This window comes from Theropithecus gelada, chromosome 3 (genome assembly GCF_003255815.1).
Source record: "Theropithecus gelada isolate Dixy chromosome 3, Tgel_1.0, whole genome shotgun sequence".
Classification (NCBI taxonomy): domain Eukaryota; kingdom Metazoa; phylum Chordata; class Mammalia; order Primates; family Cercopithecidae; genus Theropithecus; species Theropithecus gelada.
The window spans coordinates 83,760,668-83,786,455 of record NC_037670.1 but is presented as its reverse complement, the minus strand read 5'-3'; the positions used below and the strand labels follow the sequence as shown (position 1 = coordinate 83,786,455).

The 25,788-nt window shown below is 40.7% G+C and overlaps 1 protein-coding gene across 5 annotated transcripts in view; it reads right to left on the bottom strand.

Moving 5' to 3' along the window:
• The window catches only part of CPVL (carboxypeptidase, vitellogenic like), a 204,851-nt gene that overhangs the window by 13,600 nt on the left and 165,463 nt on the right, over positions 1-25,788 (bottom strand). For all 5 annotated transcript variants that reach the window (XM_025378603.1, XM_025378602.1, XM_025378601.1 and 2 more), the window contains one exon: positions 20,891-21,073. In XM_025378603.1, the coding sequence (XP_025234388.1) occupies positions 20,891-21,073 (183 nt within the window). The remainder of the gene's footprint in view (positions 1-20,890; positions 21,074-25,788) is intronic.

The window sequence follows — 25,788 nt, the reverse complement described above, 5'->3', positions numbered from 1 at the left end:
AAGGAGATATGTGCAAAAATGTCCATAGCAGCACTATCTGTAGAAGCAAAATACTGAAAACAACCCAAATGTCCATCAGCAATGGAATGGGTGAATAATACTTATATGATGGAATACTATGCAGCAATGAAAAAGAATAAGACACAATTGAGCATATCAACATGGGTGAATCTCAGATGCAGTGCTGAATAGCAAAAGTATGTTTTTGCAAAATACATACAAAATAATTCCTTTTCTATAAAATTAAACATGAAAAATAAAATATTATATATGGATATGTACATCTGCAGTAAAACTATTAACAAAGCAAAAAGAAAGGGGATGATAAAAGCAAAATTCAGGACAGTAGTCTACCTCCAGGGGTAATTGGGAAGGGCAATGTTGTATTTTTTAAACTGGCTGGTGAGTGCAAAAGTGTTCATTTATCACTGTTTTATCTTACACAGCACTGTAAATATTCTTTGGTATGTATTCAATTTTAAATTTAAAAAAAGAAAAGAAAAACCACCTGCTGATGCTGCCATCCTTGCAAAAATGAATCTTTAGGAAATTTAACGTGTTCTCTGCTGTGCTTTTTTCTTCTCCCCTGCATAGAGATGATGAGATTGGCCCCATGTCTGAAAAACAGTATGTGGGGAAGGCATGGAGAAGCAATTGAACTGAAACAAAGTCAAAAGTGGGAAGTTCCCCTCTGGCAAGCAGCTCTAAGATGACAGAGCTGGTGCCAGAATCTAAACCTTGGGACTCTGGTTGCTGTATAAAAAAATAAATATTAGAAACAAAAATAAATACCCACATCTCCATGCTAGACAGCAGAAGAGCAATAAGTTGCCAAATATTTGGGTTTGTTTTGATAGTTTTTTACTCTCTAAATGTAAGCTCCTATATTTCCTGTCTTCCGTATGTTAGAAGCTCAGTACAAACAGGAGAAAAAGAAAAAAAAGCTGGATGCGCCTCGTTTGTTGTCAACAGGGATGTTTCAGATTATCGTTAAACTAGAAGGGACTCAATACTTTAGAAACAACTCATTACTTAACTCAGCCATTTTTATTTCCTATTAGGCTGTCATATAGCAAGATGTCCAACACTGCCCCATCCCTTTCTGCTACTACTACCTTTTGACAAGACAGTCTCTTTGTTACAGTCAGGTTAAAACTGGATACAACTGTGGTAGTTTCAGGCCTATCTGACAGACAATATTGAACTCATTTCATCATCTGAAACTTCAATACAAAATGTCTTATAAGGACTCTATGAACAGAGCGAGAGCTTCTTGCCCTGTGAAAATAGATTAATGCTAAGAGAGCTCCCTAATGGCAATAGAAACCAACATTTATTTTATGCTTATTAGGTGCCAGGTAGAGAGAGGGTCAAGTAATCTATAAGCATTATCTCAATTCATCCTAATAATGAGCCCTCCTGTGAGAGTGATGGGTGATAACATTATCCCAATTTCACAGGTGAGGGGGTTCTTGGAGAGGTTAAGTAACTTGCCCAAGGTCATACAGCTGGTACATGGTACAGCAGGGATCTATTCCAAGTCTAACACAGTATCGATTCTCTTAATCCCTATATTAGAACATCACTTGGATATGGTAACAGAAGTAGTTAGAATTGCCAGTGTAATCAACTAGAAACAAAATTCAAGCCTACTTGATAGTTTAGCTCATGAAGTCTGTCTGGTATCACCAATTGTGATAAGTGATTTGGGCTGGGGAGAGTCTATAAATTATTCTCAACAATTCAAATAGTCGAATGCGTGGGTTCTTCATCTGTTTTTGTGCTACAGTCTCCTGGTGACTGGTGCAGCCTATGGACATCTTTTCACAATAATGTTTCTAAATACATGCTGGCTGGGTCTGGCGGCTCATGCCTATAATCCTAGCACTTTGGGAGGCCAAGGCAGGAGGATTACTTGAGCTCAGGAGTTCGAAACCAGCCTGAACAGCATGGGAAGACCCCATCTCTACAAGAAAATACAAAAATTAGCCAGGCGTGGTATCATGTACGTATGGTCCCACGTACCTGGGATGCTGAGGTGGGAGGATTTGTGGAGCCTGAGAGTTCAAGGCTGAAGTGAGCCATGATGGTGCCACTGCACTTCAGCCTGGGCGACAGGGTAAGACCCTGCCTTAAAATAAATAAATACCTAAGTAATACACAGCGCACATGTACCCACACATATACATATATAATATACAGTGAATTAAAATCAAATCCTAGGCTTTGCTAGGATTGCAAATGAAACATTCCATTGAAATCATCAAAACAGTAAAAAAAAAAAATTGTGAGATAGCACATATATACTTCTATATTAGCACATTCAGTAGGAGAAACCAGAGGGTCTGAAAACTACTATAATTTTAATTTTAGTGATAAGGATAAAAGGTTTTCAAGGTATCTCCAACAGTGTATGTGGTATTTGGTATGAGAATGTCTCTGCTTTCTATTGGTGACAGAAGTCAAAGGTACTGCTGTGCCACTGTGATTTGTTGCCTACATTTATAAAGGAAGGAAATGTGAAATTTCACAATTCATAATGAAAGGAAATGCTATTTCAGTTAGAGGTTAGTGAAAATAAAGATGCAATTTTTTTCCCTTCCAAGTTCACTGACAACTCCTTGAATCCTAACCACAGACCCTGACTCCAGATTAAGAATCCTTATTAAATAACCTAATGACTAACTAATGGAAATACTGAGCTTACTTGTAATAAGACTTCACAGTCTAAAAGGCTGCACTTTTTTTTTTTGCGTTGACATGGAATTGTATGAATCTATTATCCAGAAAAAAATTCACTGTGGCTGGTGGACATCTTTGCTGCAAACCATCACTCTGGATGATGTTTAAAGCAGACGCTGCTTGATAGTTTTTTCTTTGTTGAAAGGCAACACAGACACACTACTATCTAAGAGCACTGCACACCAGGACCACATAGTTTCAGTACGGCACAAAACTGCTGGGAAAAGGAAACCATGCTTTTAAACAAATAAAAGAGTTTTCTTACAAGTCTAAATTGCCAGTGATCTATCAGTAATTTAAGAGAACAAAGACCACTTGTAAACCTACAGTGCATGGCAGGGATTGAAGTCTACAATTTAGATTAAGGTTTTGGCTGATGATGTCAGAGAACCAGTGTCATACCAGTTGATACTACTGACTGGAAGACAGACACAATGCTTCAGGTCAATGGCTGATTTGTAAAGAGTAAAACTATGTTCTCAAATTTCTGGTTGGCTTGTAAATAAAAAATGGATTTAGAACACACTTCAGGAATCAGAATGAAAGTTTCTCCAAACATAAGCCACATGGGGGTTCCTGCAAGATGGAAGCCATGTCATTATCAATAGAGGGACAAAAGACATCATAGTGTAGGGTTCCCAAACTGGCTACATATTAGAAACCTCTATGAAGCTTCAATACCAATGCCCAGGTTCTACCCCAGACTAATAAAATCAGGATATCTGGACAGCAGGAGTGGAAATCTGTATCTGCAAAAGTTGAGACACATTGGTTTAGGGCAAAGGAGCAGATTAAAGATGGCTCCAAATTCTTTGCCATTCTTCCCACCAAAAGAAATCTGCTTTGCTCTGTGTTTTGCATTGACCAAGAGAGAATGAAATGGAAATATCTGGGACTTTTGAGTACAGGCCTTAAAAGGACTGGCATCTTTTGCTTTTCCGTTTGGAAGACCAGCCTGCTGTATTGGGGAAAAGTCCAGGCCAGGGACATGATTAGAGGCCGAATGGAGAGAGCACTGGAGTAGAGGAGATCATCTTGGATGTTCCGGCTTTAGCCAAACTCCCAGCTGAATGCAGCTGCACATATGACCTCAGCCTGCGGCATCTGAATCAGATCTACCCAGCTGAGCCCACTCAATCCACATATTTGTGAGAAATACTACATTGTCTTAAGCCACTGAGTTTTGGAGTGATTTATTATTCCATGATAAATAACTGAAAAAGGGAAATATTTTCTGATGATTCTTTTATCTTTTTCTTGAAAGATCCATCTTGCCTATCTTGGAATCTTGATATGAGTTAAAAACCAAGGCCCGATTCATCTTTGTAAGGCAAACATAAGAGATCATTACACTGAGAGCTTAGGCAAAATTTTATGTCATGCAAACAAAGGAAGACCAAGTTCCCATATTAGGCAAACCACCAGCTCCTGCTGCTCCCAACTCCCTGCCCCCAAATCCATGAGAGCTAGCAAGTACATTATCTGGGTGGCCTTTGTGGTAGACATAGAGATGCACCCCACTGGACCTCTCTTCAAGGATGTACTTGCCACTCAGCTGCAGGGAGTGCATTCAGCAGAAAGCCCCCAGCTGTCAGCTCCTTCAGGGTCTGCCTCAGCTGCAAAGAGCTGCTTTTCCAAAATGATGACCTTCCTGGGGCAGCCCAAATTTGGTGAGTGAATGAGCTGGGCATAAAAGGCCTCACTATTTTGGCCCAGTGTGCAACGCTGATAGAAAATATGCTCTTGAAAGTTCCCCACCTGGTTTGTCTGGCCTGTATCACAGTTTTATTTCTCCCTTCGTCCAATCCTGCCCCTATACCCTTCCTTCCACGGGTGTTGGTCTCTAACAAACTATTTGCACCCCAAACTTTGCCTCAGTGCCTGCTTTTGGAAGTCCTAACCTGTGACTTCGGGGAAGCTCTCTGGCTGGGAGGCGGGGTGTGGTTTGATTACTGTGTTCTGGTTTTCTGCCCACAGTCTGATTCCCATAAATGGACAGAGGAACTTTGCCCATGTCTGGAAGATAGAGACAAAGAACCCATGAAAGAGGACACCCGTCATTGTAGAAGGCAAGTGCTGGTGGGGGAGATGAAGATTCTGTTTGCCGACTTCTGTAATAAAGCCAAAACATATTGTTTTGTTTTGTTTTGTTTGAGACAGGGTCTTACTCTGATGCCCAGGCTGGAGTGCAGTGGCATGAACATGGCTCACTACAGCCTCAACCTCCTGGGCTCAAGTGATACTCCCATCTCAGCTTCCCATGTAGCTGGGACTACAGGCATGCACCACCACACCTGGTTAATTCTTATAAAATATATATATTTTGTAGGGACAGGGTCTCACTATATTGCCTACCCAGGCTGGTCTTGAACTCCTGGGCTCAAGCGATCCTCCCACCTCAACCTCCCAAAGTGTTGAGATTACAGGTGTGAGCCACCATGCCCAGCCAAAGCTAAAACATTTTTCCAGGGAATTAACTATATTTGATTATCATTGCCTTAAGCCTATTTAACAGTTATTTTCCTCCATTCAATATGTTTTTGAAAACTTCTCATTCCCTCTCATCTGGTCAAATGCAAAAGTGACATTTTTTGCTTGTTGCTTCCTCTGACCATGTCAATGTTATCAAGGACCTGCTGAAGACCTTTCTGGAACTGTTCCTTCAGAAACAGTTCATAATGCTTCCTAAGCTGTTTAAAATTCTTAATAAAACACACAAAAATGAATTCTCAGCAGTAATTCCAAGAAAGGCAGGTGGCTAGCTGTCTGTCATTCCCTCTGTGGCCTAGCCGTGAAAATGTTCGAATCCTAGTCTGATCGTCCACTCGAAGGACTATAGTCATTCTTTCCGCCATATTCTAGTTGTGCATATTCAAGAAACAAACAAAAGTTAATGTGAGTTTTAGAAAAGCACAATTAGGAAACTGTGGTTGTTACTGCTTTCTGCAGACAAACCATGCCTTCTCCATCCTCCTCCGTATAAGAACTCCTCCTTCCTTTAGGGGACAAAGTCTTCTATGGTGGTTAGGAATGTGCTGCCAAATATTCTGTCCACCACCATCATGCCACCCCCTTGCTACCACCACCACATACCCCAAGGGCAGTAGTATGGTTTGGATCTGTGTCCCCACCCAAGTCGCTTGTCTAATGGCAATCCCCAGTGTTGGAGGTGGGGCCTGGTGGGAGGTGACTGGATCATGGGACAGACTTCTCATGAATGGTGCTGTCCCCACCATGTCTCCTTTGGTGCTGTCCTGGCAATAGTGAGTGAGTTCTCATGAGATCAGGCTGTCTAAAGGTTTAAAGGTTTAAAGGTGTGTGGCATCTCCCCTGCTCATTCTCATGTCTGCTCCAGCTTTGCCCTCTGCCATAAGTAAAACTCCCTGAGGCCTCGTCAGAAGGAGATGCCGCCATGCTTCCTGTACAGCCTGCAGAACCGTGAGCCAATTAAACCTCTTTTCTTAGAAATTACCCCGTCTCAGGTATTTCCTTATAGTAGTATGAGAACAGACTAATACAGGGGGGCATGTAGCCTAGATCCGGCTACAGTTCATCCCTCCCCACTGCACTCCCCTCACAGGTACTTAAAGACAGTTTGGGGTGGTGGAAAGATCGAAATTTGGATTTTCAAATCTCAGATACTATTGCTGTTCAAAGCCTTAAGCAAGCTTGTCTGGTGAAGCTTCTGTCTGCTCAGTTATGAGTTAGTAAATACCATGACATAGTTTATAGGATAGCTACTCTGATTCCATAAAATTATGGATTAAAAAAGTGTGTGGTAGACTATGGCCTGAGAGCTCACAGATGCTGAATCATCAGTTGCCATCCTTATCATCTATTTTGAACTTCCCATCACCCCTATGAAGTAACTGTTCTCACTCAAGAGTTTCCAGCATGGTGGCTCATGCCTGTAATCCCAGAACTTTGGGAGGCCAAGGTGGGTGGATCACCTGAGGTCAGGAGCTCGAGACCAGCTTGGCCAATACGGTGAAACCCTGTCTCTACTAAAAACACAAAAATCAGCCAGGTGTGGTGGTGGGCACCTGTAATCCCAGCTACTTGGGAGGCTGAGGCAGAAGAATCGCTTGAACCCAGGAAGTGGAGGTTACAGTGAGCCAAGATCATGCCACTGCACTCCAGCCTGGATGACAGAGTAAGACTCCATATCAAAAAAAACCCAAAACACAAAAAACAAAGTTTCCAGGACCAGTAACCAGCCCATAGCTAGCAAGTGACAAAATGAAAGTTTAAACCAGGCTTGTCTAACGCCACCTTCTTCTCCTGTCATAGACCCCCTCCAATTGGTGAGGGCTTTCCAGAACAGTCAAGCTTCGGGGTGGCGTGCTGCTTCTCTTTGGTTTCCCTAGATGTAACCTCTAGCTGAAGGTCTGATTCCTGTTGGAAACCAGGACATTCTGGGAGAAGCCCCTGAGCACAGTGTGGCAGACCACTGGCCTGAGGGCTCTATATACTAAACCCAGGTCAAGGTCAAGGTGCAAGTCTTGGTGCAGGGCTTGCGCTTTAGGGGGCTGAGGATGCTTACTAGAGCCAGGGACACCAGCACTGAGTGATCTCCCTGTGGATACCGAGCCTTTAAGTTGGTGTGGACACACAGTTAACACCGTCTCTCAAACAGGGAATCAGTCCTCACAGCCTGGGCATTCCAAAGCTTATTCCCCCTGACCTCTATTTCAGGACTTCCAAACCAGTATCAATAAGGTGGACGTATGAAATAGATGGAGAATCTTCTTCCAAGAAAGCTCCTTATATGACTTCCTATTTCTAGAGTTTCCTCACCCTGAATTCATCCTAAAGTTACCATTATAAAGTTCCCAAAGAACAGCTTTTAAAATGTGCTTTGAAACCTCTGATGGTTCCCCACTGCTTAAACAATGGAACACACACTCCTTACGTACTATCCAGGCCCCATGTTCCCATTCTGGTTTCTCTCCCATTTCTCACTCTCCAAGCTGCAGGCTATGAGCCAGACTATGCACTCTGCCCTGTGCCCTGCCCCGTATTCTCTTATCCATGACACTGCCCACCATATTCTCTCTGCTCATTTTGGCCAATTTCAGCATGCGTTCTTTTATTAATATCACAAGTTCCCAGATAAAGCCATAACTTTTCTTAACATTATATGAACCTTGACTCACCACCAAATCTTAGTGCCTTTGTAAAAAACCCAATTGGCTGGATGTCGTGGCTCATGCCTATAATCCCAGCACTTTGGGAGGCCGAGGCAGGCGTATCACCTCAGGTCAGGAGTTTGAGACCAGCCTGGCTGACACGGTGAAATCCCATCTCTACTAAAAATACAAAATTAGCTGGGCATGATGGTGCATGCCTATAATCCCAGCTACTCGGGAGGCTGAGACAGGAGAATTGCTTGTACCTGGGAGGTGGAGGTTGCAGTGAGCCAAGATCATGCCACTGCACTCCAGCCTGGGCAACAGAGCGGGACTCCCTCTCAAAAGCAAAACAAAACAAAACAAAAAACCCCAATCTTCTCTCTGTCTATAGGAGGTGGTCATCTTGGGTGTGGATTCAGAGCTAACACTAGATGTGAAATACCTTATTTCTTGGCCCTGCTTTAATTATGGCAGGCATGCATATAGGCTCCAATTTTAACTGTACCAGCATACTGCTGTGACTCCATTATTCCAGTAGTGGGTATGCTTGTGAAGTGGAGAAACTCTGGGCTGGAAGCCAAGACTCTAACCTCAGCTCAGACGTGAAATGGGTAGGATACTTTAGGGAAGTCATTTAACCTCTGGGTTTCAGTTTCGCTTCCCTGGAAAAGGAGACCTAAAATTCATTCCAGCCATTAAATACAACCTAGTTGAGATAATCCATCTTGTAGCTTTGGAAGAAAACGGAATTGATATTGACAGTGAAAACATAAAATAAAAAGGGCTCAAATTGCAGTCAGGAAAATCAGCCTGTTGGAGATCATGCAAAACTCATGATTGTAGAAGCGACACCCAGTAAGATTCAGGAAAAATGAAAACTGCTCAATGACTCAACATTTTTTCAATGTTTATATGAAAAATAATTTGTGTCAATAAAGATATTTTCAATAAAATAATGATGGAAAAAACAGAAGTGTTTTCTTTCTCCAGGACATTTAGCTTAATGACATTTATTCTAAAAAAAAAAAAAAAAAATCTTAAAGCAATTTGTCTGTATGGCTATTATTCCGATGAAAATTTTTAATTTTTTTTTTTTTTTTGAGATAGGGTCTCACTCTGTTGCTCAGTCTGGAGTGTAATGGTGTGATCTCAGCTCACTGCAACCTCCACCTCCCAAGTTCAAGCGATTCTCATGCCTCTGACTCCTGAGTAGCTGGGATTATAGGCATGTGCCACCATGCCTGGCTAATTTTTGTATTTTTAGTGGAGATGAGGTTTCACTGTCGGCCAGGCTGGTCTTGAACTCCTGGCCTCAAGTGATCTACCTGCCTCAGCCTCCCAAAGTGCTGGGATTACAGGCATGAGCCACCAGACCCAGCCAAAGTTTTAAATTTCTAAGTGTGGAGTCAGGACTTCCTTAGGGCTGGCATGTTAAGAACAAAATGTCCTACACTTCAAATGCAGTGACAATATCAACTCAGATAATGAACAGCAACTTTGATATTTGGAGAAAGGCACAGAAAGATCCCAAAAGGGTGGCCTTGAGAGTGATGGCCATTGGTTGTCAGCAGACAAGGAGAAAGAGGACTCAACTTCTGGGACCCAGGGATAACACTAGTAAGGGTTTATGGTCAATGCCAGTGCAGAGGCTACTCATGACTTTGGTTATCATGTAGCCTGGGATTTACATGTTGTATATATTTCTCTCTGTCTCAGTGGCTAGAGATAGGTATATGCACATATATATATATTTACATACCTATGTAAGCATAGAGAGCATTATGACATTTGCTGAAAGTCACTACCCTATTCCACATTGCATTGCTGGCTAACTGAGCCCCTCTGGGCATTAATAAAATATAGATATTTCAGATTTTTGTTAGATAGTATCTTAGAAATAAGTTAGTCCAAACCTTGCATTTTACAGACAACTTCTAAATTTTACAGAAGCTCAGAAAGTCTGCTGCTCAGATTATATAACAGGACAGTGTCCAATCCTTAAAATGGCACCAATACCAAAGACTTGTTACCTTCTAGGTCAGAGCCACCAAGGAGGAACAAGAAGCACTCGCTCTTCCTTGGAGCTCTGAAGGCTGGTGGGAGCTGCGTTTGATTTCTCTGGGCATGGCTTGATGTGAATACATAGGGAAAATTGCTCCCTCTCTCAGTACCCTGCTGCTCCCCTAGGAGAGCTGTCATTTCTTTAAGTGGACATTTTAGGTAACCATCCAGAGACAAGTCTACTTTGGTTTCAATTTTTTAAATTAAGAGCTGTGGTGTTTGGCAGAGAATGGGGTTGTTTTTTTGGCAGACACATACTCATGCTTCTGTTTTGTGTGTCTAATGCTGAAAAGCAAGTCCATAGCTAAGGTCCGTTTTCTTCATTATTAGACGCTTGACATTTGGACAGTATTCTTAGATCCAAGCCTCACAGAGAATGCCTTTGTTCACACGGGAGTGCTTTTCCCTCCTCATAACCCTCATCTCCACAAACCACCCCAAACCAACGCTGAGGCACTAAGGAGGAAGGATCTCTGCCAACATTTTAAAATCACCTACACAAAATGCAGATCCCTTGCTGCGTGGTAAAACACTCACTATCACAAACATATGTGGGCCTTGCTTCTTTTGTTACTTGTTTTTTGGCAGCCAGAGAAGTACCATTTCATCTCTAAATGTGTTTTGCATTCACAAGAAGAGTCAGCGGGTTGAGTGTGATATTTGCCACCAGTTTCTGACTGGCGGCCAATTCCTTTTCCCACCTCTGTGGGACATGTTGCCCTGAAGCAGCAATCTGGCCTCCCAAGCTGGACGTTTTATGCAAAGAGCCAAGCAGGACACATGTGGGATGCCACGCCTGGGAGCATTTCACAAGGCTGGTCCAGGGGATATGAAATAACAGGTGGTGGAGGCAGCCATCAAATAATCTTGAGGAGATCCTGTGTGTGCCTGGTGAGATGTTCATCACAAAGTAGTGTAGCAGACAGGGGTGGGTAACATGTCCATCACTCCCTGGCAGCTCAACATTTGAATATGCCCTTAATGGCGTGAATATTAATATTCCGACTTTCCCTTATATGTCGATTTTCAATAAACATATTTTCCTGAATCTTGACTATTACTATTTATAATTTTTTCTTTGTTATATGTACTCTTGTAAGCAATCCAGGGTAATAATAATAAAAATAAAAATAGCAAAATTTATTATAAGCCAGGAATTGCTCTAAGCTTATTAACTTATCTGAACCTTCTCAACAGTCCTATAAGGATACGATACTGGATGGCTTAAACAACAGGAATTTATTTCTCCCATTGGATGCATATATTAGAAATAAAGAAAGTCTAAAAATTCATGTTGCTTTCAAAAAAAGAATAGTAAGTCACACACAATGAAAAGAATAGCAGCAAGATAATAAGGATAAAGAACAAATTAATAAAACAGAAAGCAAAAATATAATCGAGAAAAATAAAGATAAAAATTGGTTCTTGGAAAAGAATAAAATTGTTAAACCTCAGGCAAGAGAGGTGCTAATTACTAAAAACACCAGAGATCTTAAGAAACATTAAATCATATTAAGATGATGTTACAGGCTGAGCACGGTGGCTCATGCCTGTAATCCCAGCACTCTGGGAGGCCAAGGTGGGTGGATCACTTGAGGTCAAGAGTTCGAGAACAGCCTGGCCAGCAAGGTGAAACCCTGTCTCTAAGGTGAAACCCTGTCTCTACTAAAAATACAAATAAATTAGCCAGGTGTGGTGGTGCACGCCTGTAGTCCCAGCTACTTGGGAGGCTGAGACATGACCTCATGTCTTAGAAGGCGGAGGCTGTAGTGAGCCAAGATCATGCCACTGCACTCCAGCCTGGGCAGACAGAGTGGGATTGTCTCGAAAAAAATAAAGAGATGATATTATAAAGCAACTTTATGTTAATGAATCTGAAATTTTGGATGAAATAGACAAATTCTTGAAAAAAAATAACAGCCTATGTAAACTGACACATGAAGAAACAGAAAAGGTAATCAATCTCATATCTACTTTGGAAATTGAATCTGCAATTGAAAACCTTCCATTGGAGGGGCTTCAAGATGGCTGCCTGAGGCACCCGGCTGTCACCTCCTCCACAAAGAAGGACCAGAATGGCAAATAGATAATTAGATGTCAAATAGAACATCTAAAGAAAACAATGGAATTCAGCAGGAAAGTGACTGGGAACTTCTGAGGCATAGAAGGAAAGGGAAGTGAAGCAGCTGGCCCAGCCAAGATTAACTCAGAATCAGGGGAAACTCCCACTGTGGGGAAAAGGTAAGTAAGAGAGCTCCAGCAGTTGGCAGTCCATATTCCCACCACAGACTCCTACAATTTTAGCCACAGGAGAGCCCCTCAGCCCTCACGAGCCCTGAGACTAGTATAAAGAGATGCCTGGAGTCCATGTAATGACATTGTTCTACAGAAGATGTTCACACTGGGTCCCACACATCCCCTGAGATTCAAGCAGCTACAGCATGGTGCCATTTTGAGAGCCTGGCCCCCACCAGACTACATCACACCTTGGGGCCCAATATCCCCTACATATCTACATCCCTGAACCCCTGTAGACACCCCGCTACATCTCCCCAAAGGTTTACAGCATCACGATACTGGCTGGAGCCAGCAGTGCAGATGCATCCCCAAAACTTTAGCTCATGCAATGTCTTACACCCCAAGGAATGGGTAGTGAAACACATTGGGGAGGCTGCCCTAGGGACAAAGGGAGCCAGGGCATGCACTCTCCAGAGCCTGAGAGCTGCCTGCCTGGGGGTGTTGCCACTGAAAGCAAATCCTTACCCCTCAACAGCACGGCTGCTGCACACCTACACATATCTTAAGGGGCCTGGGAACTGGCTCACCCAGGTACTGTCCCAGGACCTGAGGACAGGCCCATCTAGCCTGCCTCTTGGCCCAAGGGCACCATCCAGGGTCCTGGAGGTCAACCTGGTCTGCTTGCCACCAGGAGACGTAAAAACAGGTCTGCTTGTCTGCCACCACCACCAGTGCCCATACATGTCATCTGGGAACCAGGAGATCAACCTACCACCCCCCACTGCCACTGGTGCCCACAAACACCATCAGAGTGCCTAAAGACACCCATTGCTACTACTACTGGCATCCTAGTGTGACATTCGAGGGCCTGGGGATTGATCCACCCCACACACTGCCACAGGCATCACCCACATATGCCATCTGGGGCCTAAGCATAGGCCTGCCTCCGTACTGCCTTCACCTGTGCCCATGCACATTGTCCAGGAGTCTGGGGATTGACCTACACCACCCACTGCTACTGGCATGCATACATGCCTTCCATGGAGCTGAAGATGGGCCCACACAGGTTGCCAGTGCCTATGCATGTTGTCTGGGGGCCTGGGAATTGATCAGTCCTGCCTGCCACAGCCTTTGTATGCACACACCATTGAGGGGCCTGAGGACAGCTCCAGCTCACCTGGTCCCACCCTCACCAGTGCCTGTGGGCATTGTCCTGAGGCCTGGGAATAGGCCTTCCCTGCCCATCCACACCTGGGGGTGCTAAGGACAGGCCTCCCCAGCCTGCCAGTGCATATGTGCATTATCCAGAGGCCCAGGGATCAATACACCTTTCCTGCCAATGCTGGAGCCCATGCATTCCTTCCAGGGACCCGAGGATGTCCACTCCCAGCCTGCTGCCACTACCTCCACCAGCACTCACCTGCATATGTACCACCTTGGGGCTGGCGGACTGGCCCACCAAGTTTGCTGCCATCAGTGCTAGTGCCCACTGCTGCTATCGCCATTGCTGATGCCATGCACACTGCCCAGGAGTTCAGTGATCCACTTGCAAGCCTAGCCCACTGCTGCCACTGCCAGCACTTCAGCAAGCCACCTGGAAGCCTGTATTAGTCGGTTCTCATGCTGCTAATAAAGACATACCTGAGACTGGGTAATTTATAAAGGAAAGAGGTTTAATGGACTTACAGTTCCACATGGCTTGGGGCCCTCACAATCATGATGGAAGGCAAAGGAGAAGCAAAGGCCCATCTTACATGGCAGCAGGCAAGAGAGCTTGTGTAGAGCAACTCCCTTTTATAAAACCATCAGATCTCATGAGACTTATTCACTGTCACGAGAACAGCACAGGAAAGACCTGCTCCCATGATTCAATTAGCTCCCACCGGGTCCCTCCCATGACATGTGGGGATTATGGGAGCCACAATTCAGGATGAGATTGGGGTGGGGACTCAGCCAAATAATATGAAGGCCCATGGATCAGCCCATTCAGACCTGCTTCTACCAGTTTCCATGTATGCCACCTGGGAACCCAAGAAACAGCATACTGGTGCCAAAGAACTGGCCCACCTGGTGCCCCAATCCATAGCAAAACCTCACTACAGCGTCTACTAACAATCACAGCCTAACCCACTGAGGAACTCAAAGATATCACTGACACTGATTATAGCTGAAGAAGTCATCTGAAGACTACATTACTGTGTCCACCCAAAATCAAAACCAAAGTGCCCTACACAACCAACCCTATAGATACATCTACTGGAAAACATCTTTCCTATAAAAGTCAATTCAAAAAATCAGAATAAGGGACTGTTACACCAGATTCACAGATATCAATGTAAAAACAAACAAAGACGAAAAAGCAAGGAAATGTGACATGTGTAAAGAAACAATAATTCTCTAGCGACAGATTTCAATGAAAAATAAATCTATGAAATGTCTGGGAAAGATTTCGTAACACTGTTATTAAAGAAGTTTAGCGAGATACAAGATAATACAGATAAATAATACAAGGAAATCAGAAAAACAGTTCACAGTCAGAATGAGAAATTCATCAAAGAGACTGATACATAAAAAAGAACCAATCAGAAATTCTGTAACTGAAGAATTCAATGAATGAAACAAAAAAATATAATCAGGAGCTTCAATAATAGAGATCAAACAGAATACTTTTTGAACTAGAAGAAATGTCTTTTGAAATAACTCAGACAAAACAGTACATATATATAAAGTTTAATAAAGAACGAAGAAAGCCTACATGACATATGGAACACCACAAAGCAGGCAATCAAATATTCACATTTTGGGTGTTCCAAAAGAAGAAGAGATAAGCAAAGGCATAGAAAGCTTACTTAATGACATTACAGCCCAAAACTTCCCAAGTCTTGCAAGAGATATAGGCATCCAGAACAAAAGCTCAAACATCTCCAAATGGACTCAATCCAAAAATGTTTTCTCCAGGGCATATTACAGTTAAGACTGTCAAAAGTCAAAAACAAAGAAAGAATTCTAAAATTAGCAAGAGAAAATTGTCAAGGCACATATAAGGGAATCCCCATCAGACTAAGTTTTCTCAGCAGCAACTTATAGGCCAAGAGAAAATGAGAAGATATATTCAAAGTGCTGAAAGAACAAAACTGACAACCAAGATTACTATACCCACAAAGCCATCCTTCAAAAAAGAAAGAGAAAGAAAGTCTTTCCCAGACAAGCAGAAACTGAGGAAATGCATTACCATGGGACTGGCCCTACAAGAAATACTTAGGGGACTCCTATATCTGGAAGTGAAAGGACGATACCTACCATCAAGAAAACATGAAAGTATAAACTCACTGGCTTCTCACAAATGAGAAAGATAAAAGATTCAAATGTTACCACTACAAAAAACCATCAAACCACAATGATAAGCAATAAGAGAGGAAGAAAGGAACAAAGGATATACAAAACAACTAGAAAACAATTAACAAAATGGCAGAAATAAGTTCTCACCTATCAATAATAACTTTGAATGTAAATGGATTAAATCCCCCACTTAAAAGACATAAACTGGCTGAATGGATAAAAATAAAACATGATCTAACTATATGCTACTACGTTAGGCCATTCTGCATCACAATAAAAACATACCTGAGGCTGGGTAATTTATAAAGAAAAGAGGTTTAATTGGCTCACAATTCTGTAGGCTATACAAGCATGGCACCAACATTTGCTCAGCTTCTGATGAGGGCTTCAGGAAGCTTACAATTATGGCAGAAGGCAAAGTGGGTACATGTGTTTCACATGACAAGAACAGGAACAAGAGAGACAGAAGGAGGAGGTCCCAGACTCTGTTAAATAACCAGGTTTCACATGAACTGAGTGAAAACTCACTTATCACCAAGGGGTTGGTGCATAGGCATTCATGAGGAATCTCCCCCATCATCCAATCACCTTCCATCAGGCCCCATTTCCAATATTGGGAATCACACTTCAACATGAGACTTGGAGGGGACAAACATGCAATCCATATCAGCTATCAGCTACCTACAAGAAACTCACATCAGCTGCAAAGACATACACAGACTGAAAGTAAAGGAATAAAAAATTATATTCCATGTAAACAGAAACCAAAAGTGAGAAGGAGTAGCTGTACTTATATTAGATAAAATAGATTTCAAGATAAAAATTGTAAGAAAAGAAAAAGTTTTCAATTTAGCAAGAGGATATAACCATCCCAATCATATTAAATATACGCAGTCAACACAGGAGCACCCAAATATATAAAGCAAATAGTATTAAATCTAAAGGGAGAGATAGGCTCCAATACAATAATAGTTGAGGACTTCAACAAACAGTCTCAGAATTGGCCATCATTTAGACAGAAAAATAAGAAAGAAACATCAGATTTAAACTGCACTTTAGACAAAATAGAACTAACAGATATTTATAGAACATGTTATCCAGCTGCTACATAATGCATTTTTTTCTCATCAGCACAGGAAACATTCTCCAGGACAGATCATTTGTTATGCCATTAAACAAGCCTCAACAAATGTAAAATAATCAGAATCATATCAACTATCTTCTAAGACTACAATGGAATTAAACTAGAAATCGGTACCAAGGAAAACTTTGGAAACTGTACAAATACATGAAAATTTAAAACATGCTCCTGAATGACCACTGAATCAATTAATAAATCAAGAAGAAAATTTAAAAATTTCTTGAAACAAATGAAAATGGAAACACAAAATACCAAAACCTATAGGATATAGCAAAAGTAGTGCTAAGATGGAAGTTTATAGTAATAGATAAATAAATAAATAAAAGTAGAGAGTTTAAATATACAACCTAAAGATGCATCTTTAAAAAACTGGAAAATCAAGAACAAACCAAACCCAGTATCTTTTGTTCTAAACCCAAAATTAGAACAAAAGAAATAATAAAAATCAGAGCAGAACTAAATGGAATAGAAACTAAAAAGAAATACAAAGGATCAATGAAACAAAGAAGCCTGTTTTTAAAAAAGATAAATAAAATCAATAAACTAGACTAGGCTATACTGATCAAGAAAAAAAGAGAGAAAACTCAAATAAATAAAATTGGAAATGAAAAAGGAGACATTACAACCGATATCACAGAAATACAAAGCATCATCAGAGACTATTATGGACAACTTTAGCCTAACAAACTGGAAAACCTAGGGGAATGGATAAATTCCCGGACACATACAGCCTAACAAGATTGAACCAGGAAGATATAGAAAACTTGAACAGACCAATAAAGAATAATGAGATTGAATCAGTAATAAAAATTATCCCAACAAAGAAAAGTCTAGGACTGGATGGCTTTTCTGCCAAATTCTGCCAAACTCAGGAAAGAGCTAACGCAAATTCTTCTCAAACTAATTCTTTAAAATTAAAGAGGAGGGAATTCTTTCTAATTAATTCTACAAGGCTATCATCCTGATACCAAAACCAGACAAGGATACACACAAAAAGAAAACTACAATCTCCCTAATGAACATAGATGTAAAAATCCTCAACAAAATACTAGCAAACAGAATCCAACAACACATCAAAAAGATAATATACCATAATCAAGTGGAATTTATCCCAGAAATGCAAGAATGGTTCAACATATGCAAATCAATAAACATGATACATCACATCAACAGAATGAAAGACAAAAACCGTAAGTTCATCTCAATAGATTAAGAAAAAGATTTGATAAAATCCAACATACCTTCTTCATGATAAAAACTGTCAACAAATCAGGCATAGAAGGAACATACCACAACATAATACAGGCCATATACAACAACCATCATCATACTGAATAGGGAAAAGCTGAAAGCATTTCCTCTAAGAATTGGAACAAGACAAGAATGTCCCCTTTCACCACTTCTATTCAACATAGTACCAGAAGTCCTAGCCAGAGCAATTGGGTAAGAAAAAGAAACAAAAGGCATTCATACTGAAAGAGAGCAAGTCAAACTGTTTTTCTTTGCAAATGACACAATCTTTTATACAGAAAAAACTAAATACTCCACCAAAAAACTTTTAGAACTGATAAATGAATTCAGTAAAGTTGCAGGATACAAAATCAACATACAAAACTCACTAGCATTTCTATACACTAATAATGAACTAGCTAAAACGAAATCAAGAAAGCAATCCCATTTACAATAGCTACAAAATAAATAAATAACCTTAAAATAGATTGAATCAAGGAGGTGAAAGGTCTGTATAAGGAAAACTATAAAATGCTGATGTAAGAAGTTGAAGAGGACACAAACAAATGGAAGACATTTCATGCTCATGGTTGGAAAAATTAACATCGTTAAAATGATCATACTGACTCTAAAGCAATCTACAGGTTCAATGCATAATTATTAAAATACCAATGGCATTTGTCACAGAAACAGAAAAAAAAGTTCTAAAGTTCACATGGACCACAAAAGACCCCAAATAGTCATAGCAATACTGAGCAAAAAGAACAAAGTTGGAGGCATCACACTACCTGATTTCAAAATATACTACAAAGCAATAATAACCAAAATGGCAAGGTATTAGTATAAAAACAGGCACATAGACTAATGGCACAGAATAGGAAACCCAGAAATAAATCCATGTATTTATAGCCAAATAATCTTTGACAAAGCTGACAAGAACATACACTGGGGAAAGGACACCCTCTTCAATGAATGGTGCTGGGTAAACTGGGATCCATATGCAGAAGAATGAAACTAAACCCCCGTCTCTCACCATATACACGTAGAATAAGCTCAAAAACTAAACCCCTATCTCTCACCATATACATGTAAAATAAGCTCAAATGGATTAAATATTTAAACATAAGACTCAAAATGGTAAAACCACTAAAAGAAAACAGGGCAAACACTTCAGGACACTCATGTATGTAAAGCTTTTATGGCTAAGACCCAAAAAGCATAGGCAACAAAACCACAAATGGACAAATAGACAAAAACTAAAAAGTTTCTTCACAGCAAAGGGAACAATCAATACAGTGAAGAGACAACCTGTAGAATGGGAGAAAATATCTGCCAACTATCCATCTGACCGAAGACTAATATCCAGAATATACAAGGAACTCAAGCAACTGAGGAGCACAAAACACAAATAATACCATTAAAAAATGAGGAAAGGATCTTAATAGATATTTCTCAAAAGAAGACATACAGGTGCCCAACAGGTATATGGACAAATGCTCAACATCACTAATCATCAGGGAAATGCAAATTAAAACCACAATGAGGTATCATCTCATTGGAGTTAGAATGGTTATTACCAAAAAGACAAAAAATAACAGATGCTGATGAGGATGCAGAGAAAATGAACTCATACACTATTAGCAGGAATGTAAATTAGTACAACCATTATAGAAAACAATATGGAGGTTTCTAAAAAAACTACAAATAGAATTACCATATGCTGCAGTAATTCCACTACTCAGTATTTTTCTAAAGGAAAAGAAATCAGTATATCAAAGGAATACTGCACTCCATGTTTATTATAGTACTATTCACAAAAGCCATGACATGGAATCACCCTAAGTGTACATAAACAGATGAATGGATTTAAAAAATGTGGCATATCTACACAATGGAATATTACTAAGCCATAAAAAGAATGAAATCCTATCACTTGCAGTGACATGGATGGAACTGGAGGTCATTATGTTAAATGAAATAAGACAGGCACAGAAAGACAAATATTGTATGTTCTGACTCATATGTGGGAGCGTAAAAAGTTAATTTCACAGAGGTAAAGAATAGAATGATAGTTACCAGAGGCTGGGAAGTGGGGATGGGTGGAAAGATGAAGAGAGATTGGTTAATGGGTGCAGACAGTTAGATAGAAGGAATAAATTCTAGTGTTCAATAGCACAGTAGGGTGACTATAGTTAAGAACGATATATTGTATATTTCAAAATAGCTAGAAGAGATTTGAAATGTTCCCAATATAACGAAATGATACATGTTTGAAGTGATGGATAGCCTAAATACACTGATTTGGTCATTAACATTAAATGCATGTATCAAAATATTACATGTATTCTATAAAGATGTACACTTATTATATACCAACAACAAAACCCTTCCTTCAAAAGAATCTCCAGGCCCAGATGGCTTCACCAGTGAATTCTCCTAACACTTAAAGATACTGTTTCCAACAACAGAAAGAGGAAACACTTCCCAACTTATGAGGCCAATATAACCATGATTCCAAAACTTGAAGAGGACATTACAAGAAAGGAAGATGATGAGAGTAACATCTGACCCCAAAGTGGAGGTTGCACTAGGATATCAGCTAGAGAGATTTTGTCCTGAGGCTCCACATGTAATACAAAAATGTGATCACACGTTTGCCAGAACAGATTGTGGTGAAAGTTCCTCTTACAATTTGTCAAGCTCTCTCCCCAAATACAATGCAATTCTCTCATTAATGATCTGCCTCTTTGGACTGAGCACTGTCTTTTTAATGAATTGTCTCCTCACCTCTTGAACAATGCCTAAACTTTTGTCTGGTTTTATATTTAGTCCTATGTATGTATGAACTCAGACCACTCTTCTCTGTGGAAAGCAGGGCCACAGAAGACACACACTGGCTGTTGTATGGCTTTGCTTAAGGTCGGCCATGTCTCATTGGTATTCAGGCTTTCTTTTCAATCCCATTCTCCCATTCCCACAACCTGCCTGCTCCCAAGCATCGTCCTACCTGATGGAAGTCACCCACTTGCCGGACGTAACCAGCCACTTCATTGTCAGATTTAAAGATCTTCCAAACTTTTTTCTCTGCCTTCTTGTATTCCTGGGATCCTTTCCAGTCCATACCCATCAAGGAGCGCTCTGTCAGGGCAGCTGCCACAATGATGTCCAGTTGGCCATTGTACATCAGAACCTGAAATGAAATCAAGCCATCAGCAAATGCAAGATTCAGGAGGTGAAGCTCATGAATCAAGCCAGGTATAAACAGTGAGCCAGCGAGAGAGAAAAAGAGACAAGAATCTCTCTGAGATTTTCTTCTAGTTAGCCATAAACAACAATCTGAAATAAACTCAAGCCTTGTCTCTACCACTGCATTCTTCATAGTAATCTGCATAAAGGCCTCTCTTGGTTGCAAAAACATTTGTGTTGTATTACCCAGTGATACATATATACAGGTTTTACTTGGATTTATGGCTATGTTAAGACAGAGGACTGTGGTTACATTTTAGTGGAACTAAGGAATACTACCCCCTAGGATTTTCATGAAGCCTGCATTTCATTAACTTCAACTTCAGGCACTGCAGTCACTGGCAAGCTGAGCATTCTCTTGGGTATTGCTAATCCATATTGTCCTCCTCTCCTACACTGATTTCAGTGGCAAGTATAATTTTTTTGCAGCAGCAGACAGAGATTCAGGTGCCTCAAATTTGTTTCTTATTGGAAGCAACTATGCCTGCCATGCCACTTGTAAAACTTCCTTTTTAAAAATATGACAGATGCTTGTCAACAGTGAGGAATGTTCTTTTCTTCCTAGAATACAATTTTTTTGTGTGTGTCAAACTGATGGTTATCATAGGAAAAACAACACTGAAGTAATTCTTTTCTTTAATCCTACAACAATTTTCCATTTGCTTGTAAAAAGAATTCAGATAACTCCCAATTCTGATAAAGTTGAAGAACTAATGGGGACAGTATAAAATGGCTCTACTTTTCAGAAAAGCAATAGCCAATTTTCTGCCCCCAAACTTAAAAATGTTGAAATTCCTTGTCCCAGTAATTTCAACTTATAGAATATATTCTAGGAAAACAGGTCCAAAGAATTTTTTAAAAATTATATATATTCATTGAGTCTTATAATGAAAAACTCAAACACAATCCAGAAGTCCTATAATTGAGTAGGTAAATGCACAGCAGTACAGGAATTCTATAGGATATTATAACACCATTTAAAAATGTTTCATTGAACCATGATGCAATGTGGGAAACGCTTATCACATAATGTTACATATGAAAGCAGAAAGTCAAATATAATGTATATCACAATTATAACTATAAAAATCAGTGTACATATTCACATATATGGAATACAAAGTTTGAAAAATGTTAATAATTAATTTAGATGTTGGAAATCTGAGTAATATACCCTCCTTTTTTCTACTTTAATGCTACTTCTATGCAACTAACATATTATCATAAAGTATTGCCACTCCATCTCCAACAAAGAGGTCAGCCTCAACTCCATGCTACCTTTGATCTATTTGAAGGCTCTGATCTATTTGGCCCGGGTGGAGACCTTTGGTTGAATCCTCAAATTGGATATAAAATATTTCACTGCATATGTTTCTGTCTTTCCCTTTATGGTGCGGGCTTCTTAAAAGGCTCAAACATAATTAAAAAGTCCAGGACTTTTACACACTCCAAATCCTCAAGCAGCAGTGGGACAGCAGTCAGACTAAGATGAAAGAGCCCTGGGCCCCCACTGCAGGAACATGAGGCCTTTCAAGTTAGTCAGTCACCATCACCACCCCCACTCCCCTAAGAAGAAACCCACAGGAAAATCCTGATAGATTTAAAGCCTGTGAAAAAAATTCAACTCAACTCCAGTCATAAAATATTTGCATTGTTTATACAGAGAAATTACCTCAAAGACCTTGAGTACTTATGGCCTCTGCAAAACCTCCTATAGTTGTTTTGGCCAACAGTATGGAAACAATTACATATGATCAGTACCAGTGAACAAGGTTTAATTACTTCGCCATTCTAGGAAGACCTGATTATAGCTGATTAGCAAAGATCATCATGCATAAAGTGATTCTTCTTCTAGAATTCGGTGTAAAAGATGCTGATCAATCAGCAAATTCATAGCACATCCATTTAGTTTTACTCTTCATGGCCACTATAGGCAGCTTGCATCTCTCATGTGTCTCCCACAGCTTTCTTTACTGACAATCATTACTATATTTTGAAATCAATGTGATGTTTTTTCATCCTTAAGGGGCAACAGCAAAGTCCCCATGTTACAGCAAAAACAAATTTATATGTACAGCACTATATTACATGTTGAACTGACGTGGAATGAGGACCATCCCTGAGTTGCTTCTCTTGTTAGTCAAGACTTATCATAACAAGAGCACCAACTCTCTGGACCAAAAAACAGTGAAGAGCTGAACTGCACAATCTCACACAGGCGATGTGTACTTTTGGGTACAAATGGAAACCCTTCCTTTGCAAAGCAAGGAAACCATTTTGTATTTCTGAAGGGCACATAAATCAAATGCAACAAAAAATAAACCAGAATAATGATCATGAGAAGTGATTTCAAAGCTGACGCTTAAGGCAGGCCAGCATTAAACATAAGAATTCCAGAGCTCTTATTTTCACCTAAATGTCACATTTATTCTCATAAGCCCCTACAGGAATATCCCAGTTAGGTGCCTCTAGGCTGGATGAGTGGATGAGATAGCCCAGAATCCAGTGACTGAGCATGAGAAGCAGGTGGGCATGGCATAGAGGTGGTCCTGAAGCCCAAGGGCACACGCTGGCTACCCACATCCTGACAGAAAAGTTACAGGCAGGACCTTAGCTCTGACAGGACAGGTTGGCCAAATATGTCTGCACACTCATCTCACTTCTCCCCTGGTAGGTTGACCAACTGTCCCAGTTTGCCCTGGACAGGAGTTGCCCAGCAAGACATTCAGTGCTAAAACTGGGACACTCTGGAGCAAACCTACCCTGAGGCTTGCTGTTATTTTAAGCAACAAAGTCTAAAGACAGAAGGGAGGAGACAGAGATGAATGCAGCTTTTAGCTACACTTCCCTTGTCAAGAGTGATTGGAACAAAACAAGGAACAAGGAAAGAGCTGGTTGGAGTTGGTTTCCAGCGACGTACCACGCAGTGCCCTGAACACGCATGTCCTCACTTTCCTTTCTGGTCAGCTGCAGGCCTCTGGTAAGGGAGCAAAGCCACTGCTTTTAGAGACTTCTTTTACTCCTTAGAGAGCTGGCTGCTTAGCTTATTGAAACTGACGGTTATGCAATGTCACAGAAAAATGTTTATCTTATGAAAAAAATCAATGAAAAACTGACACTTCACTTGTTTGTACTCTAATTATCACATATTTAAAAATGCTTCAAACCTGGGGAAAGAACAAATCAAAATACAGTTAAGTTATTTGAACTGTGGTTGATTGTTTTAGATTGGCTATTTTCTAGGTTTTTGTTTTGTTTTGTTTTTGGCAAATGTGGTTACAATCCCTTTTTATTTATTTATTTATAAGAGACAGAGTCTCACTATGTTCCCCAAGCTGGAGTGCAATGGCACAATCTTGGCTCACTGCAACCTCCACCTCCTGGGCTCAAGTCATCCTCCTATTGGGACTACAGGTGTACGCCACTACACCCAGCTAATTTTTTTGTATATTTTGTAGAGATGGGGTTTCGCCACGTTGCCCAGGCTGGTCTTGAACTCCTCGGCTCAAGCAATTTACCCACCTCAGCTTCTTTCCCAAAGTGCTGGGATTACAGGCATGAGCCACTGCAACCTGGCCATAGAATGCTTTTTATTTATTGATTTATTTATTTTTCTTCAACTTTTAAGTTCAGGGGTATATGTGCAGGTTTGTTACACAGGTGAACGTGTGCCATGGTGGTTTGCTGCACAGATCATCTCATCACCTGGGTATTAAGCCCAGCAACCACTACCTATTCTTCCTGATGCTCTCCCTCCCCCAACACCCTCCTGACAGGCCCCAGTATGTGTTGTTGCCCCCATATGCCCATGTGTTCTCATCGTTTTTTAAAAAAATAATTCTTGAATATAGCACACTGATGGGTCTTGACTCCATCCAATTTGCCAGTCTGTGTCTTTTAATTGGAGCATTTAGCCCATTTACATTTAAGGTTAATATTGTTATGTGTGAATTTGATCCTGTCATTATGATGTTAGCTGGTTATTTTGCTCATTAGTTGATGCAGTTTCTTCCTAGCATCGATGGTCTTTACATTTTGGCATGTTTTTGCAGTGGCTGGTACTGGTTGTTCCTTTCCATGTTCACTGCTTCCTTCAGGAGCTCTTGTAGGGCAGGCCTGATGGTGACAAAATCTCTCCGCATTTGCTTGTCTGTAAAGGATTTTATTTCTCCTTCACTTACGAAGCTTAGTTTGGCTGGATATGAAATTCTGGGTTAAAAATTCATTTCTTTAAGAATGTTGAATACTGGCCCCCACTCTCTTCTGGCTTGTAGAGTTTCTGCTGACTGATCTGCTGTTAGTCTGATGGGCTTCCCTTTATGGGTAACCCGACCTTTCTCTCTGGCTGCCCTTTACATTTTTTCCTTCATTTAAACTTTGGTGAATCTGACAATTATGTGTCTTGGAGTTGCTCTTCTCGAGGAGTTATCTTTGTGCCGTTCCCTGTATTTCCTGAAGTTGAATGTTGGCCTGCCTTGCTAGGTTGGGGAAGTTCTCCTGGATAATATCCTGCAGAGTGTTTTCCAACTTGGTTCCATTCTCCCCGTCACTTTCAGGCACATCAATCAGACATAGATTTGGTCTTTTCACATAGTCCCGTATTTCTTGGAGGCTTTGTTTGTTTCTTTTTAGTCTTTTTTCTCTAAACTTCTCTTCTCA